The sequence below is a fragment of the Prosopis cineraria genome, unplaced genomic scaffold (assembly GCF_029017545.1).
Source record: "Prosopis cineraria cultivar Desert tree isolate PC_DT_omini unplaced genomic scaffold, ASM2901754v1 PC5, whole genome shotgun sequence".
Lineage (NCBI taxonomy): Eukaryota > Viridiplantae > Streptophyta > Magnoliopsida > Fabales > Fabaceae > Prosopis > Prosopis cineraria.
This window is the reverse complement of record NW_026555336.1, coordinates 23,988,149-24,004,558: the sequence shown is the minus strand read 5'-3', so window position 1 is coordinate 24,004,558 and position 16,410 is coordinate 23,988,149. Positions and strand designations below refer to the sequence as shown.

General features: G+C 35.5%; 1 protein-coding gene across 3 annotated transcripts; it reads left to right on the top strand.

The window, feature by feature from the left end:
• The first annotated feature begins 251 nt into the window (after positions 1-251).
• Positions 252-16,093, top strand: LOC129311159 (ATPase GET3B-like). Of its 3 annotated transcripts, none has more exons than XM_054953207.1 (12): positions 255-780; positions 1,478-1,689; positions 1,803-1,865; positions 2,028-2,138; positions 3,057-3,131; positions 3,234-3,302; positions 3,416-3,481; positions 4,175-4,249; positions 4,331-4,444; positions 5,540-5,674; positions 14,690-14,855; positions 15,664-16,093. In XM_054953207.1, the coding sequence occupies exons 1-11, from the start codon at positions 600-602 to the stop codon at positions 14,825-14,827; spliced, it is 1,239 nt and encodes a 412-aa protein (XP_054809182.1). In that variant the 5' UTR covers positions 255-599; the 3' UTR covers positions 14,828-14,855; positions 15,664-16,093. The 3 variants fall into 3 exon arrangements, with proteins under 3 accessions (XP_054809184.1, XP_054809182.1, XP_054809183.1); XM_054953208.1 differs by having other exon boundaries at positions 257-780; positions 4,331-4,429; XM_054953209.1 differs by lacking the exon at positions 5,540-5,674 and having other exon boundaries at positions 252-780; positions 4,331-4,429.
• The last annotated feature ends 317 nt before the right edge of the window (positions 16,094-16,410 follow it).

Sequence of the window (16,410 nt, the reverse complement as noted above, 5' to 3'; positions counted from 1 at the left end):
TTCAATATTTCTATTTTTGACAACCTGCCCCTGATTATATAAGCCTCATGGCTTTAGATATAATTAAACCTTGGTCTTCTTTACATGACTTTTCTGTATTCTTGTATGAAAAAAGGATTATTATTTAAATGATAATATGAATTTTTTCTTTTATTTTAAATTAAACTTGTTTTGGCACGGACGTGATTTCCTAACTATTTTTTATTTCCATCTTAATTTCTAATTTCAGCGTACCAAACGCAAACGGGGCATGAGAATTTTCCCCAATTTTTATCTCATTGTGGACGCTTACACGGCAGGCTGCTCCTCTTTTTCTCTTACCCACTAGCACAAGTATCGTCAACTTATCTCTTCGTCAACGACCGCTGCCGCACCGCCACTGATCCAGCGTTGGTGGAGGCATTGCCAGAGTCGACGCCGGTGGGCCACGCTCTGTTCTCCCGCTTACCTCTGGCCAGCCCTTTAGAAGTCCCTCATATCCACAAGCTCATCCACCAGCCGTGTTCGAGCGCCTTAGCCATCTCTCCTCTGCTACCGTGTCATCTCTCTCATTGACTCTCTTCAATGCTTGCGGCAACTTGAGCTATTAGAAACAAGTCATGGCTGCTAACTCTGTTGTCTCCGCCATTTCTACTTCTATTCCCATAAATTATATGGCAACGTCTATCTTCTTTTGCTATGCGCCAACCAAATTGACGCCTAAACCCCTTCGTCTCGCCAAAGGGTTCACCGCTTCATCTTTTTCTACCGCCAGCGAACCCCTACGAAAATCACTCCAAGGTTTTTAATTTCTTATCTTTAAATTGATATTTGTTGTAAACTATATCGTCGCGGTGTTTCTTGTGGTTTTCTTCATTCTGTTGTCATTTCTCCTTTACGAGAAATCCATTTAGCTTCTGGTGTTTTTAATTAAAGATCCCCACCCAGACTTCTTTTCTTCCATTGTTGGGTTGGTCGTTTTAATCCATGTAGAAAAGTGATGTTCTTATCGTCTTTGTAAGAAAGCATGGTGCTTAAATTGTATTAGTAGCTCTTAATCTCATGAGTAAAATTTGTGGACTTGGTTAGGAATTTCGTCCCCCTGGTGTACGTAACATGTGCTTCGTTAATTGTCTTAAATGAAATCCTAAATTCATCAGTGTTTTTTCCCGGCCACATTAGAGTAAACAATTATTTACATCTAATTATGTTTGTCTTTTAGTTTCTACTTCAACTGGTGAAGCTAATTAAGCTGTCCTATCCTTTCTTTGGAGTTTTGGACCGTATAATTCTGCTTTTCATTTACGAGTGACATGACGTGCTTGTGATTATTTCTACACGTGATTATCAGCAAGAATATTGCTATTCTCAGGCAATTCATACCCTGTCTATGTTGCTGGTTATTCAAATGGGATATCTGCCAGAACTATTAAAACAATTTGTTTTTCCTTTGGTGTTTGTTTGTTTGTTTGCTTATTTTTCTTTTCTGCCGGGTTAGTGAGTTCAGTGGCTGCTTCTGAAGAAGCCGTATCAGGGTTTGATGAAATGATTTCCAGTACTCGGAGGAAGTATTACATGCTAGGAGGAAAAGGAGGTGTAGGAAAGACAAGCTGCGCAGCTTCACTTGCTGTTAAATTTGCTAATAATGGGCATCCCACTCTTGTGGTTTCAACTGATCCGGCACATTCCCTGAGTGATTCTTTTGCCCAGGTAATTACTTGTCTTTTAGTGATTCTTATGTATTTTGAGCTACCTGCTTCTTGTTTGAATCAGTTAAGTGTGTGTTTCTGTGTCTAACTCATCTTTTCCCGATTCTACCTTAGGATTTGACCGGGGGAACATTGGTTCCAGTGGAAGGACCTGATTATCCACTTTTTGCTCTTGAAGTAAGCTGACTAGAGTGTTGGATAATTTTCTGATTTTTTTCTCCCCAATGAGCTTCATTATCATTTTACTTGCTTGATGACATGATTGTTATTTTCATATGGATGTGCCTGTTTACCCCTAAATCTCCTATGTGCTTATTTAGACATGTAGTTTCATAACAGATAAACCCTGAGAAGGCTAGGGAAGAATTCCGAAATGCAACTCAAAAAAATGGCGGAAGTGGTGTTAAAGACTTCATGGATGGTATGGGTCTTGGAATGATTGTAGAACAGGTAGCTTGTTTACCCATGCTTCGAACCAGTTCAAAAGATAATCACAGCTTCATATTTAGCTAGATGTTTGACATTGTTTCATATTTAGAGCATATTTACATGTAGCACACAATCAGATCAACTGTATTATATGTGAATTTAAGGTTGTATTTTTTTTTTTTTTTAAAGAAAAACATCTTTAATGTTGCTTGAAATTTTTCTTCATACGGAGTACAAAAGAAATGGATATGTAATGCTTAACAATGTCAGTATCTTTTTTAGGTTTGGTTGTATTTGGAAGCATAATGTAAGGAGGTATGCGTTCATCGAAGGGATTTTTAATGCCTATTTCGTGAACTTTTTTCTTCATACTGAATACAAAAGAAATAATTATGTAATGCTTAACAATGTCAGTATCTTTAAGTTCGGCTGTATTTGAAGCATAATGCAACCAGGTCCGTGTTCATCGATGGGGTCTGTGGTGCTTCTTTTAACAGAGTTTAATAAAAGTGATTCATTTTGACCCCCCCCCAAAAAAAAAAAAACAAAGAGAAATAAGTAGATGAGAGGCAACTGAAGCAAATAGACAAGATAATACTTGAAGATGATTGGTTCTGCCCTTCAACTTCATTATAGTTCTGCTTCTCTTAGAGTGGCTTCTCTCAAGAACCATTTTTGCTTAAAAGTTTAAGCTATTAAGGCACGTGAACAGTCTTATCATAATTTCTGACTTGTCTCGCAAAATCACTTTGAACGGTCTTATGAAGTTTCATTTTATTGTGAAGAATAGGATAACTAGCATCAAACTCAGACCATTTAGTCATAGGGCTTTCAAATATTATGTCAAGAACTACTTCAAATTCAAAAAGTTTAGCTTTGAAGGCTATGGGTAATCTTGTCATAATATCTAATTGTTTTTACATCTTTTGATTGCAAAAGTTGGGAGAACTTAAACTGGGAGAGTTACTGGATACACCTCCTCCTGGACTGGATGAAGCTATTGCAATCTCTAAGGCCTGTAATTCTTTGAGCTATGATTATTTCATTCTTGTGATTTGTAATTCATTAATATGTCCTTTCTTGATGGAAACCTAACAATTAAGGGTGTCTTGTCAGGTGATGCAATTTCTTGAATCAGAGGAATATAGCATGTTTACTCGAATAGTATTTGATACTGCACCTACAGTAAGGAAAATGCTTAGTTTGATTTATTGCTCAATTTATTAATTTGTTTTTTTTTTATGTTTTTTTTGTTTTTGTTTTGGTGATAATCTAGTAGAATCTAATTACCTCAACAGGGACATACATTACGACTGCTGTCCTTGCCTGATTTCTTGGATGCCTCCATAGGGAAGATATTAAAGGTAAGAATGCTTATTGCGATAAATGAAAAGTTGCCATATTTTCAATCATTGGATATAAATTTCACACCCAATCTTACCCTGCAAATCTGTTTATGTCAACATTATTTGTGACATATGTAAGCCATTTGGTACACAGTGATTTTCTTCTGAATTCGGAGGTGTTTCTTCTATACTTGCCCACAGTCCTATGTCTATATATTTCACTGTTTCTTAGTTTTGGCCAAGAACCTAGTTATTGGACCTTAAAGAAAACAGCTTCAATTGTTAGAAGAGAAGGCGTAAGACTAGTTTTCATAATCTCTTTAGTCTTTACACTCCTTATCCCCCTGGCTTTAGAGTATGGACAAGGTATTGGGCTATTTTACTCGTGCAGCAATATTTTGATTACAAAAAAATTGGGGTGTCGAAGATCAAACTCATGCTGATCACTTGATCATAGATTTGCTATCAAATAAATTGATTCATCCCACAAACTGAAGTTTCTAAGAGACAGCCCTAAAATGATTTTAGGGAAAATTATCGATAAGTCTCAGACAAGGAAATTAATTATTGATAGGTCCCTGAAATTTGACTTGTTACTCATATGTCCTTAATACAAAGTCATTTCTCTTTTTCTGTCCCTCCCCACATACTATATTTGCATTCCTTGATTGGTTCTATAGTCCTTCAGACACGCTCTTATTTCTACTGCAGCTTAGACAAAAGATAGCTTCTGCTACCTCAGCAATCAAATCTGTGTTTGGGCAAGTGGCAACTCAACAGGATGCTGTAAGCCTAATCCTGTGGGACTGATGCACCATTTAGTTTCACCTTAACATGTTGACATTTTGTTATATCGTCATTGTGCAGGCTGACAAATTGGAGAAGCTTAGAGAGAGGATGATAAAAGTGCGTGAGCTCTTTCGGGACACTGATTTGACAGAGTTTGTCATTGTAACGATCCCCACGGTATGGATACTAAAAGTATGTCTCATAATTGAGTGATCCTTGACAATTGCTGCATATAATAGTCAATGACCTTACGATGTAGTGTCACCATCTTACCATTTGAGGCACAAAAACATAGGTCATTGTAACTTTATCACTTAGATGTTGTTTGGTTACAACTATGGAAAAAGATTCATTTATTGCAGAAAAAACGAGATATGTTATATATATATATATATATATCCTCGTTATCACATATATATCAATTTATATATATATATATAAACTCTACAGCAAGCCTCAGTATTTAGAAGTTATGAAAGATTAACAATATATAAGCAATACACAGGCAAATGTGTTTAGTTAATTAACAATATATGTCCCTATTCTATTATCATCTTATTAATAAGGGATAAAACTGACATTTTTGAACTTTTATTTTCCATTCCATTCCATATATCAAATGGTCTCTAGTATTTAGGGAAAAAGCATTCACAGGTGTTCCTTAGCGCGGTCCTTCTTTTTTCTTGATAATGATTTATTATGGCCCTATGCTGTATAAAATGTAAGTAATTTCATTGTGAAGACAGCTAAATATAAGATTATTCAAAAATCAATTTTGAGGATAACTTGCTGCTGAAATTTCTTGTTATTCATGTAATGTGTTTTTTTCCTTCTTATTCACTGTGTTTGTTAAGAGGCCATTATTGACGTACTCAAGACACAAAGCTTAAGGGGGAGAATATTCCAACAGCTAATGAGGAGATTATGATATCTTAGATTGAGTGAATATTGATTTGGTTGCTGTTTTATTTAGGTATTCTGATTTAATTGATTTAATAGTAGATTTAGCTGTTGATTTATTCATTCAATAATCGTTTATTTCCCTTTATAAATAAGTGAGGAAGTCTTAGGTAGGGTATGCTTGAGTTAGAGTTCATTGTATTCAGGAGCCTCTCCTTTCAGAAGTTTGAGTAGATCCTTGCTCATATCTACCTAATAGATTTTTTATTCACAACAGAAGTTCCCTTTTTTTTCCCTCAGTTCTTAAAAGTGTCACAACTAATTGCAATAGAAAATGTTTGTTTCTTGTAAATATTCACTTATATCTGTATGCTTTTTCTCCCAAAGGTGATGGCGGTCAGTGAGTCATCTAGATTGAGTTCATCCTTGACGAAGGAAAGTGTTCCTGTGAAGAGGCTTATTGTTAATCAGATTCTACCACCATCGGCATCTGATTGCAAATTTTGTGCTATGAAAAGAAAGGTACTATGACCTACTGGCTACTTAGGCTACAATGACCGATCACTAGGAAAACATTTAGTATAATCCTTTTTAACCCAGTTCACTTGACTGACTGACTCGCTGCATCAACAAGGTAATACAGTTTGGCTCATGTTTTGACTCATTTATATATATATATATATTATTGACTCATTTATATATATATATATGTTTTTATTATAAGTTAAAATATATAGGGTAACATGTACAAAACTCCCCTAAATTTTGAGGCAATTGCACATAACCTCCTTATCTTTAAAAGTTTAAAAGTGACCTTCCTAACCTTTGTAATTGTGTGAACGCAATATTGATAATTACAAGGGATAATTATAGTTATCATCCTTACAATAATATAATTGAGTCTACTAGGAAATTAGTTAGTAGAAATTGGGATGTGAGAGAAAGCAGAACCAGTGATTGCACCACTCCCACAATCTGTGATTCTAACACTCCTACCTGCACAAGTACAAGCTTTATCTTGTATTACAATGATGAAGCCCTATGAAGAAGAATTTCTTCCTCTTGAGTGAAAAATAGACGACAGGACAAAGGTTGCTACTAGGCTTTTTGTCTCACAAACAGAAGTAACTCGTCAAGGCACTTTAAAACTAGTCTCACCTGTAGAAGTTCTAAACTGGCAGTCTCAAAATACTGTCAGCCAAAACAGAGTCTTACACAGGATAGATTCAAAGCTTGATCACTTAACAACAACAATTGGAAACTTATCTTTGCAGGTTAATTAGATAGATGATCGGATGAAGGATCTATATCAAATATTCTGCAAACAAGACCAGAAGTTGGATGTAGAACTTTACAGATTTATCAAAGTAGGATACTTTGGACCTGAATACTTTAGAAAAGAAAAATAAATTTTTGAAGTAAAAAAACAATTGCAGCAAATAGAAGCAGATTTAGCCCAAGACCAATCTAAGACTATCTCTGAGTCCTATCCAAGTTATCCTACCATATCTAGACAGTTCCCTACTTATACCTCAATACATCCGACCTATTCATTTGAGATTGATTATAGTAAAGTCGTCGAGATGAATTATCCTGTCCTCAGAAAAACTCAGAAAAAGCCAACTCCTAAACCAAAGCCACCAGTATCTTACTCACAAAAACCATCTTTCCATCAAAGGCTCTCACACTAAACCTTAGGATTACTAGGCCTTGCCGTCTTTCACCAAAATATTGGAAAAACCCTTGACCATTAAAACACCTCCACCATCACCACCAAAGCCTAAGCCACTATCAACCACTAATAAACTCAGCGATTGAAGATCCCTCAAACCCTTCAAGAACAATTGCTTCTATCAAGAAAGTTGTGTACGATTAGGTTTATTCAGATCAATAATCAACTACGTCTTATGAGACCTCTACAACATATACAAATTTGGAAGAACAACATTTGGTTGATTTATCAAAGATTGTGATAGTCCAACTTCAACCTCCTCTTCAAACACAGACTCAACATGAAACTCATATAGAGATAGTTGTAGAAGATCCTCCTGATGATGAGTCAGGAATCATGGAAGAAATACTTATTGTACTTACAACTTATGCCTTTAGCTCTAGGCCTACTATATGGATAAAGATTCTTGGAAGCAACCTTCCAGCAAAGGATGTCCTTGTAGGTTTTGATATGTACCATCAAACCAATAACCTACAGATACTCCCTAAAGGGATATGATTCAAACAGTTCTTACAGGAATACACTGATATTTCAAGTATTATGGAAATTTAAAATGCTTTTCTAGGGTATGAATTGATTAGAGATCAATTCTGTTGTGAAAGTCATGATTAATTTCAGCATCCATCTTCCTTGCGGAAAAATAGGGAATTTTTCATTAAACTTCCTTTCAAGAAAAATAAAGATGTCAATCCTACTAAAGCATCTCATCCTGGGATGAATCCAAAAGATCTTGCACTGGCTTGAGAAGAATGTACATCTTTGCTCAAGCAAGGTCTTATTAAACCAATCAAGTCAGATTGGGCATGCCAAGCTTTCTACATTGAAAAAAGATATGAAAAACAAAAAATAAAAGAGGTTGGTGATTGACTACAAGTCTCTCGATGCTTTTCTTCAAGATGATAAATTTCCTTGAGGAGTTCAAAAAGAGTATTATTTTCAGTGGGAGGATTTGGAAGTCTTATCTGTTTTCTTCTTGCATTTTGTTTAGGGCCATGATCATCATCATCTTCCTTTGGAGATGGTTTATGTTTGCATGGAAATCTAGGTCGTATAGGCTTCCTAGTTATTCTGGAGCTATAATCATCGTCATCTGAATCATTCCAGAGGTAGCAATCACAATCTGGATCACATATTTTTGGGGCATAATCCTAGATAAAATGACCATTGATGTGAGAGACATAAACTGGCTTGGCATTTGCTGTAAACCACTCAATTGGGGGATCATCCTTATGTTCAATGAAGGCTGGGGTTATGGATAGGATCCTTCCAAAGATCAAATTTGGATCTTCAGTTACAGGTTTCTTAAAAACAAATTTAACAGAATCATTCTAAAGTCTGTAGAGTTCGGGGGGTTTTATTGTGTGTACATATTTTTGAATATCATGGAAATGTTTTTCATAATTGTTGATCTATTGTAGAGGCATTATCTTAGCAAGTTCCTTAGTAGGCAGATGTCTTGGGATCTAAATGATTGATGACTTGTTGGGGTTATCAACAACTATAAACAAGGCATCTCCGGTTACATTAGGAAAGTTGACCTTAAAGGAGTGGTCCTGAAGTTGGAAAATCATTTGGTGGTGTAAGGTAGCCATAGTAGCGTCTGACTGTTGTTCAGTTCTATGGATCTAGATCTCTTAGAAAGAGTTAGATCTGTAAGCTTGATATTGAAATCAGGCGCTATAGTTAGAACCATGCTCTCGTTGCTGAGAGTGGCCAACATGGCACTGATTAAAATGTTGTCATATGACTTGAAGGCAGAGTCTAGTAAAACAACCCTAGTAGTGGTTGCCATACCTTTTCTTCCATGAAAGGTGAGAACAAGGCAGATGGCTCCTATGTGAAGATGGGTATAACTCTAGGCAATCCATCAATCAATCAAGGACTGTGCTAACTCAAGGGTAATGTATCATTCAGATGTAGTTGCCTTGATACTACACTGACCAAGATTAGAGCTTTGGATGATTTCTCTTGGTTGAAGATGGTAGGTGTGGATTAGAGATCTGATTCCACATGTAAAAGCGTTTCCTCTATGATAGACTTATAGGGATTACGAAAAGAAAATTTTGTGGCTAGAACATGAGCATTTTTTGGAACAATAGAATGCTCAATAAGATTTTTTATTTTTTCAAAGAATATTCATTTTGGAGAACATGGTAAACGATCAAAGGAAAAGATTGAAGATTAACGGGTTCAAGGGAAGTAGAGCTTTCTGTCACTCATGATTTCTAGATTTTCCTTACTCACTTTTCATCAATATCACACTTTTGTCAAGAAGGTGGCTCTGATACCATGAGGGTGGGATTCATGTGTGCTTAGTCTCAGAGATCCATGTGACTCAATGTCTCAGGGTATATTAATCTATGTAAGGCCCCTTCGTCCATGCATATCCTAGGCAAACTCTGGCCACTTTTAGATCCTCATCCCTTCAACATCTTGACCCACGATTTTTAAGCATAGTGATATGGGCTCACACACATGAACTGTTCGTCAGATTTGTTGTGGTGCATAGGAGAACCTTATAGAGAGGTAAGTGCAAAACATACTTGAATCTTGGTATGACAGAAGTAAAAGATTGGAGAATCAAGCTTTCAAGAGAAAAGAGAGTTTAGGGAGCACGGAATTTTTATTACTTAATAAGTTCTATCTTACAAACTAGCCGAAGCCTCCTTATATAGACAAGGGGAGGAGGATAATGACATCTTCTAATGTGATTACAAGATGACAGACCAATATCACATGCATACTTATTTTAGGCACACTTGACAAAAAGCAAAAGCAAAAGTAATGTGATATGATTAAAGCCAACAACTTTGTTCAAAAGTCAAAAGTAGCTTTTGACAAAGTTTATTATGGGCAACATTGATCTTGACAAAAGATAACATAATTAAAGTAGCTTTTGACAAACTGGTTAACGTGGGTGACAAATCATCTCAGACTTTTGTGAATACACTCCCAATCATATGACAGGTTAAGTCATTGTTTTTCCTGCTTTCGGCGCCACTTAGCAGAGGAGATCTCAGTGAAAATCTTATCCTCATCAATGTCCTCATCCATAGGCTGAGTTCAGGGGTAGGTGTGTCTTGTAGCTCAGGAAATAGCTGAAAGGCCTGGGATTCTATCTAATAAGGGCTTTGGTGGAGGGCGAATGTTGATGTTCTATCACAGGATTCCATCCATGTTGCATATCTTTGTTGGACAATAAAACTTGTGAGCCCTTTTGGGAATTCATATGGAACAGTTGGTGACAGATCACTAGGAAGGATAGGCTGATGGGAAAAGGACCAAGCAAGGTGCATCTGAGATTAGGATTAGGAACTAGATAACCGTTCATTTCACATAAAAATTCTTTTAATTCAATTGAGGTGAAATTTTCGTGTGCTTTCTAACTGGTGATAGTTTTCCATAAGTAGGCTTGGTTGGCTATGTAAAGCTTTCCTTTGCTATCAAGATGGTAATGATGATGTACCACAAAAGAGGAGTAAGCCTTTTGTTCATGCAATGGAACCTTCTATAATAACTCTTTTTCAACTACTTGAGAGAGTTCACTATGCCATTTGGAAATTGGTGCAAACCATTCAAGGAGTTTCCAAAGGTTTGAGTTTGCATGAGCTGAATCGTGCAGGTAATGGAACATTTCTAGTGGAGGAAGAGTTAAAACACTGATGTAAAGAGGGGATAAGGACCAAATGTACTACATAAGCGCATCTGAAATATGTCCTCTAATAAAAGGAATGGTAAGATAAAGAGCTTGAATATTAAAATATTTAAGATGAGGTTGGATATGGGCTTGTTGGAGTAGGAGGTAGAGCCAGTAGACTAAGCTTCTTTTGGTTAATTTTTGAATTTCAAAGATAGTGATTGGATTATGGCTAGGCGAAAAACTAACTTGGTAGGCATGATGTTAAGAATGAAGAGGGTTTGGTTTTGTGGAGGAGTGATGAGATTGATCTTCTTTTGTGGCTTGGTAAGGTAATCTGTAATGGTATTGTGGTTTTCCTAATGTATCAAATTGTGAATTTATAGTGTGCAAACTAATTTTTCTATCAAAGGAGTTGAACTTCAAGGAGAATTTTCCTGTTTTGATCAAGAATCTTTGGGAATGATGTATTGTCCATTTCTACTATATAGTGGTAGGAGCTGAGATGAAATTTGAATTTTTCAATGCCACCTTTCAATGCTAGGACTTCTTGTAGGTTATGTGATAATGCTTTTCAAAGTCTTTCAATTCACCACTAGCGTGACCATAATAGTGTTTTTTTCCTATTTTTTCTTCAATAAGTAACGGTCCCTAGTAGTCATCGCTTGCATCAGTTTGCTGAATACGTTGTCCTTCGTCAAGAATTCTAAGTGGAGAAGGATACTGACAATTTTTTTTAGATGCTAAATGGCCATTGTCTGGTTGGAACCTCAAGGTGGTGGATTTTTTCACAGTAGTTTGGACAATTGACTAGTATGATATGATACTTGAGGAATAAAGTCTAATGTAATTAACTATATCCAAAAACTGTTGAATTTGAGTTTTGGATAAGTTTGCATCAAGAAAATTGAGCAACTTCTCAGTTGTGTGAATTGGGTCGATACTATCCATCCTGTATGAGCATTCCCAAAAATTTTATTTGTGTTGCACCAATGTGTCCCTTACGGGCTAAAAGCATAATCCTGTACTATTGAATTATCTTATAGAATTTTTCACCAAGTTTGTGCTCCTGTTCAATTTCTGAGAATAGTAGGATATCATCAATGTGTAGCAAGGCATTATTAATGATGGGCTCAAAAATTTGAATCATAGCCTTTTGAAATAGTGAAGGGGCAGCTTTAAGTCTAAAGTGCATTATTGTCCACTGATATTGGGCATTTGGAATATAGAAGGTCGTATTGTGTTTGTCTATAGGATTTATACTCAGTTGCCAAAATCCTACTCTAAGGTCAAACTTAGAAAGTATTTTGGCCCTCTTGAGATGGACCAATTGAGTATTCGTATTTGGTAGAGGAAATTTGTCATCTTGAAAAAAAGCATTGAGAGGTTTGTAGTCAATCACCAACCTTCTTTTTTTTTTTTCTTCCTCCATTACTTCTATTAGACAACCAAGACCCTTATTAGATAGATTCCCAAACCTTCTAGCTATTTCCGAAACTACAAGACACACCTACCTTGGACTCTTATCTTATGGATGAGGGCATTGATAAAGGTAAGATTCTCATTGAGATCTCCTTACCGAGTGCCATTGAAAGCAAGAAAAATAGTGGCTTAACCTGTCATATGATCAATCTTGAGATGATTTGTCACCTACTTTAGTTAGTTTGTCAAAAGCTACTTTAATTATGTTATTTTTGGTCAAGATCAGTGTTTCTTGTAATAAACTTTGTCAAAAGCTACTTTTGAACAAAGTTGTTAGTTTTAGTTGTGTCATATTACTTGTACTTTTGCTTTCTATCAACATTGTTAAAGTAGGTATACATGTGATATTGGTTTGTCCTCTTGTAATCATATTAGAAGATGTCTTGATCCTCCACCTCTTGTATATATTAGGAGGCTTCAACTAATTTGTAAGATAGAGCTTGTTAAGCAATAAAAATTCCATATGTTTTCTCAAACATGTCTCTTAAACTCTCTTCTTTCTCCTAAAAGCTTGATTCTCCGATATCTTGCTTCTGTCATACCAAGATTCAAGTATGCTTTGCATTTGTCTCTCTATGAGGTTCCTGTGCACTAGAATGAATTTGACTGACAGTTTATGTATGTAAGCCCATGTCACTATGCTTAAAGATTCATGAGTCAAGGTGTTGAAGGGTTAAAGATCCTAAAGTGGTTGGAGTTTGCCCAGGAGAGGCATGGAGGGGCTTACTTAAATCAATATACCTGAGACATTGAGGCACATGGATCTCTAGGACTAGGTGCGCGTATGAGTCTCACCCCCGTAGTATTAGAGCTATCTTCTTGACAAAAGTGTGATGTTATTGATGAAAAGTAAGGAGAATTTAGAAATCGTGAGTGGTAACGCATAAAGCTCTACTTCCCTTGAACCTATTAATCTTTCTTCAACATTTTCCTTTGATTGTTTACCATCTTCTATAAAATGAGTACTCTCTGAGAAAATAGAAAATCTTCTTGAGTACTTTGTTATTCTAGAAAATGCTTGTGTTCCAACCACAGAACTTCCTTTTCGTAATCCCTATAAACTATATGATAGAGTAAACGTTTTTACATGTGGAATCAAATCTCTAATCAATACCCCACCATGCCCAGCCAAATGAAATCATCCAACCTCTAATCTTGGTTAGTGTGATATCAAGGCAACTATAGCTGAATAATACATCACCCTTGAGATAGCACAACCCTTGATTGATGGATGGATCGCCTAGGGTTATATCCATCTTTATGTAGGAGCCACCCACCTTGTTCTCACATTTTATGAAGAAAAGGTATGGCAGCCACTGCTAGGGTTGCTTTACTAGACTCTACCTTCAAGACATATAGTATCACTTTAATGGGTGTCATGTTGACCACTCTTAGCAATGGGAGCGTGGATCACACCATAGCCCTTAATTTCAATATCAAATTTACAAATCCAACTCGTTTTAAGAGACTAAAAGTTTAGATTCAGATTCATGGAGTTGAACAGCAGTTAGACACTACTATAGTTACTTTTCACCACCAAATGATTTTCCGACTTCAAGACCACTCTTTTGATGTAAACTTTCTTAATACAACTAGAGATGCCTTGTATATAGTTGCTGATAACTTCAGCAACTCATCAATTATTCAGGTTCCAAGACATTTGCCTGCTGAGAAACTTGCTGAGATGATGCCAAATTTTACTACAATTGGGATGTCAAATTTTATTTTAGTTATAAAGGGGAGAACTAGATGGCTGACCATTTAGCCAAGTTTACATCCTTGCAAACGATTTTACTTTTTTCTCCTAGCCTCCCATTATGTGAGTGTAGGGCTTGGGTCTTTTTTTTTTTTTGTTTGTTTGTTGCTGTTTCTATTTGAGTTTCCTGTGTTGTTTGTATTATTTTCTGAATGAAAGTGTTCCTCATATTATTACCCCAAAAAAAAAAAAAAGGTTTCCATGTCATGCTAAGAAAAGACACAGCAGCTTATGTAGCATTTAATGTAAGCTAATAATAGCTTATAAAAATTATATCCATATTTTTCCTATTATTATTAGTTTACATTGGATGTTACATGAGCAACTATGTGTGTTTTTTTTTTTTTTAATATTGCATGGCAACTTCTATTAATAAGATAATTAAATATAATAGCAGGGAGTCTGTAGTAAAAAAAAAAAAAAAGGGTTGGGGAGGTTAATTTTAAACTTTGAAGATGAGAAGGGTTTTGTGCAATTGCTTCAAGATTTAGAAAAGTTTTGTAAATTTTAGCCAAATATATATACATAAAATCTTAGAACTATTTAAACAAAAGTGAAAAGAGGAATTATGTACAAGTAAATTAACCAAAGAAAAAGGGAAAGGCTAAAGCAATAACTTTATCGACCAACCTTAATCATTCTTCGCTCTCTCTTGAACTCTTTAAACATTAAATGGTGATTGTTGAATATTAAATTGCACGGCCTTTATTTTCATTTTCTTATGGATTGAATGGGTTGATCCACTTGATTCACTCGGTTGAATCCATGGTTTTTATCAATTCAATTGAGCAAGTTGAAACAAATTAACCTGTATAACCCGTAAGCATAGTGTTGTAGTGACCTCCTCCAGATGGATTGGCTTGTTTGAGAACTCTACACATTTGATTGTTAGCTTGAAAGGTGACAACTTTTTATGCTGAATCTTTTCAGGATCAAATGCGCGCTCTTGATATGATCCACAACGATCCAGAACTCTCCAGATTGGTTATGATCCAGGCCCCACTAGTTGATGTAGAAATACGAGGCGTTCCTGCTCTTAAATTTCTGGGAGACATTATTTGGAAATGAAAGCAACAGTTATACAAGTAATGATATGGTAAGCGTTATTTAACTATTTTAAGCACTTCCTAGCGTAACCTGTTCCTTTAAGCTTCCAACAGTAAAGTTTAAGACATTGGGTAATTACTTCAAACCAAAAGAGAAAAAAAAAATCTTAAATCAGAAAATATGCATTTTTTGGCGAAAGAATTTAATCCATAGTTATTGGAAACTGACCAAATGATTAATTGAGGTGGCACTAGGTACCTAGTTACCCAGTTCAACTTCTAGACCACTAATTAAGCCGGTTGTTTTTTGTACAAACTAAATAATATATCATGAATGAAATGCATTATGATGCATTGATAATTAAACAGTGTATTCTTGTGAGCGCTTCATGAGAAAGGTGTACATGATCATACCAGATTGATTGCCGGTTCACTTGCCAAATAAATTGCAGAAACTATCAAATATATGATAGTAAAGTACCTACCAAAAGGGAGTTTTATTGAGGTGTTCTAAGACCGGGGATGTTATGTGATGGATATGTGGGGTTATACAGGAAAAAATGGGATTCATAATGATTTTATGAGTAAAAGTTGATGTGGCATCTATCAAGAATAAAATTATAGGAAACCGTTTAAGTATATATAAAGCACGTTGATGAAAATGCCAATGAGGAGAGTTGAATTGTGGTTTTTAAGTCTAACCTTATGAAGAGAGGTAAATGAAGGCCAAGGACACTCAAAAGGAGCTATTGAACGGGATGTTGGTGAATGATGTATCGAAAGAATTAGTTTTTTAGAGACCTTAGTGAAATAGAACTTCTTGTTTTTTTAGTTTGATTGCTGGTTTACTTTCAACAGGTCACATAACCGAAAAGTGTTGGTGTTTTCATTTTGCAATTTCATATGGTGCATTATGAACGAAGCACATGACATCAAGGCTTGCCAGATTTATTTGATGAAAATAAAGCGTATGAGTGTTAGAAATCCTATGCTGGCAGTCCAAAAGAGGCCATAGCTTACAAAATTTGCAATTCATGAGGATTCCCGAAAGCAGAAAATCTCTATTCAACCTTCATGACGAAATAATGAGTTGATGTAAATTCAACTTGACAGTTGAGCTTGATTTTTTTTTCTTTGTTTTTTTTTTTGGGTTTTCCTGTTGTAACGAGGGATTTTCTCAAGAGTAAGCTTTGACTGTATTGGTGTTGTGTAGAAAAGTAATGTCCATGCTGATTTTACACATTATTGAGAATATTGAGAAGAATCAAACAATTGAAATCAAACTAAATCAATTTGTTTAAAATTAGAAAGGGATTAGGGTAGTTTTATTATTGCTTTGGATAACATTTTAATTGCTCTAGTTAAATTGATGTCAAACTAATCACACAAACAATCTAAAAATATATGTATATAAATACAAATTCTCATGAAGTTATAAAATTACTCAAATCCTTTGTTGTTTCTCAAAGTTGTTGACCAAGATCAGTTGGTTCAATAGGTTGGATTGAGAATAGGTTCATGATTTGGTTTGAATTAAACCCAAGAATTGGTCTAAGAGAACCAGTCAAAGTCTAGCCAATCTAGGCAAAAATTGGCTAAATTGGT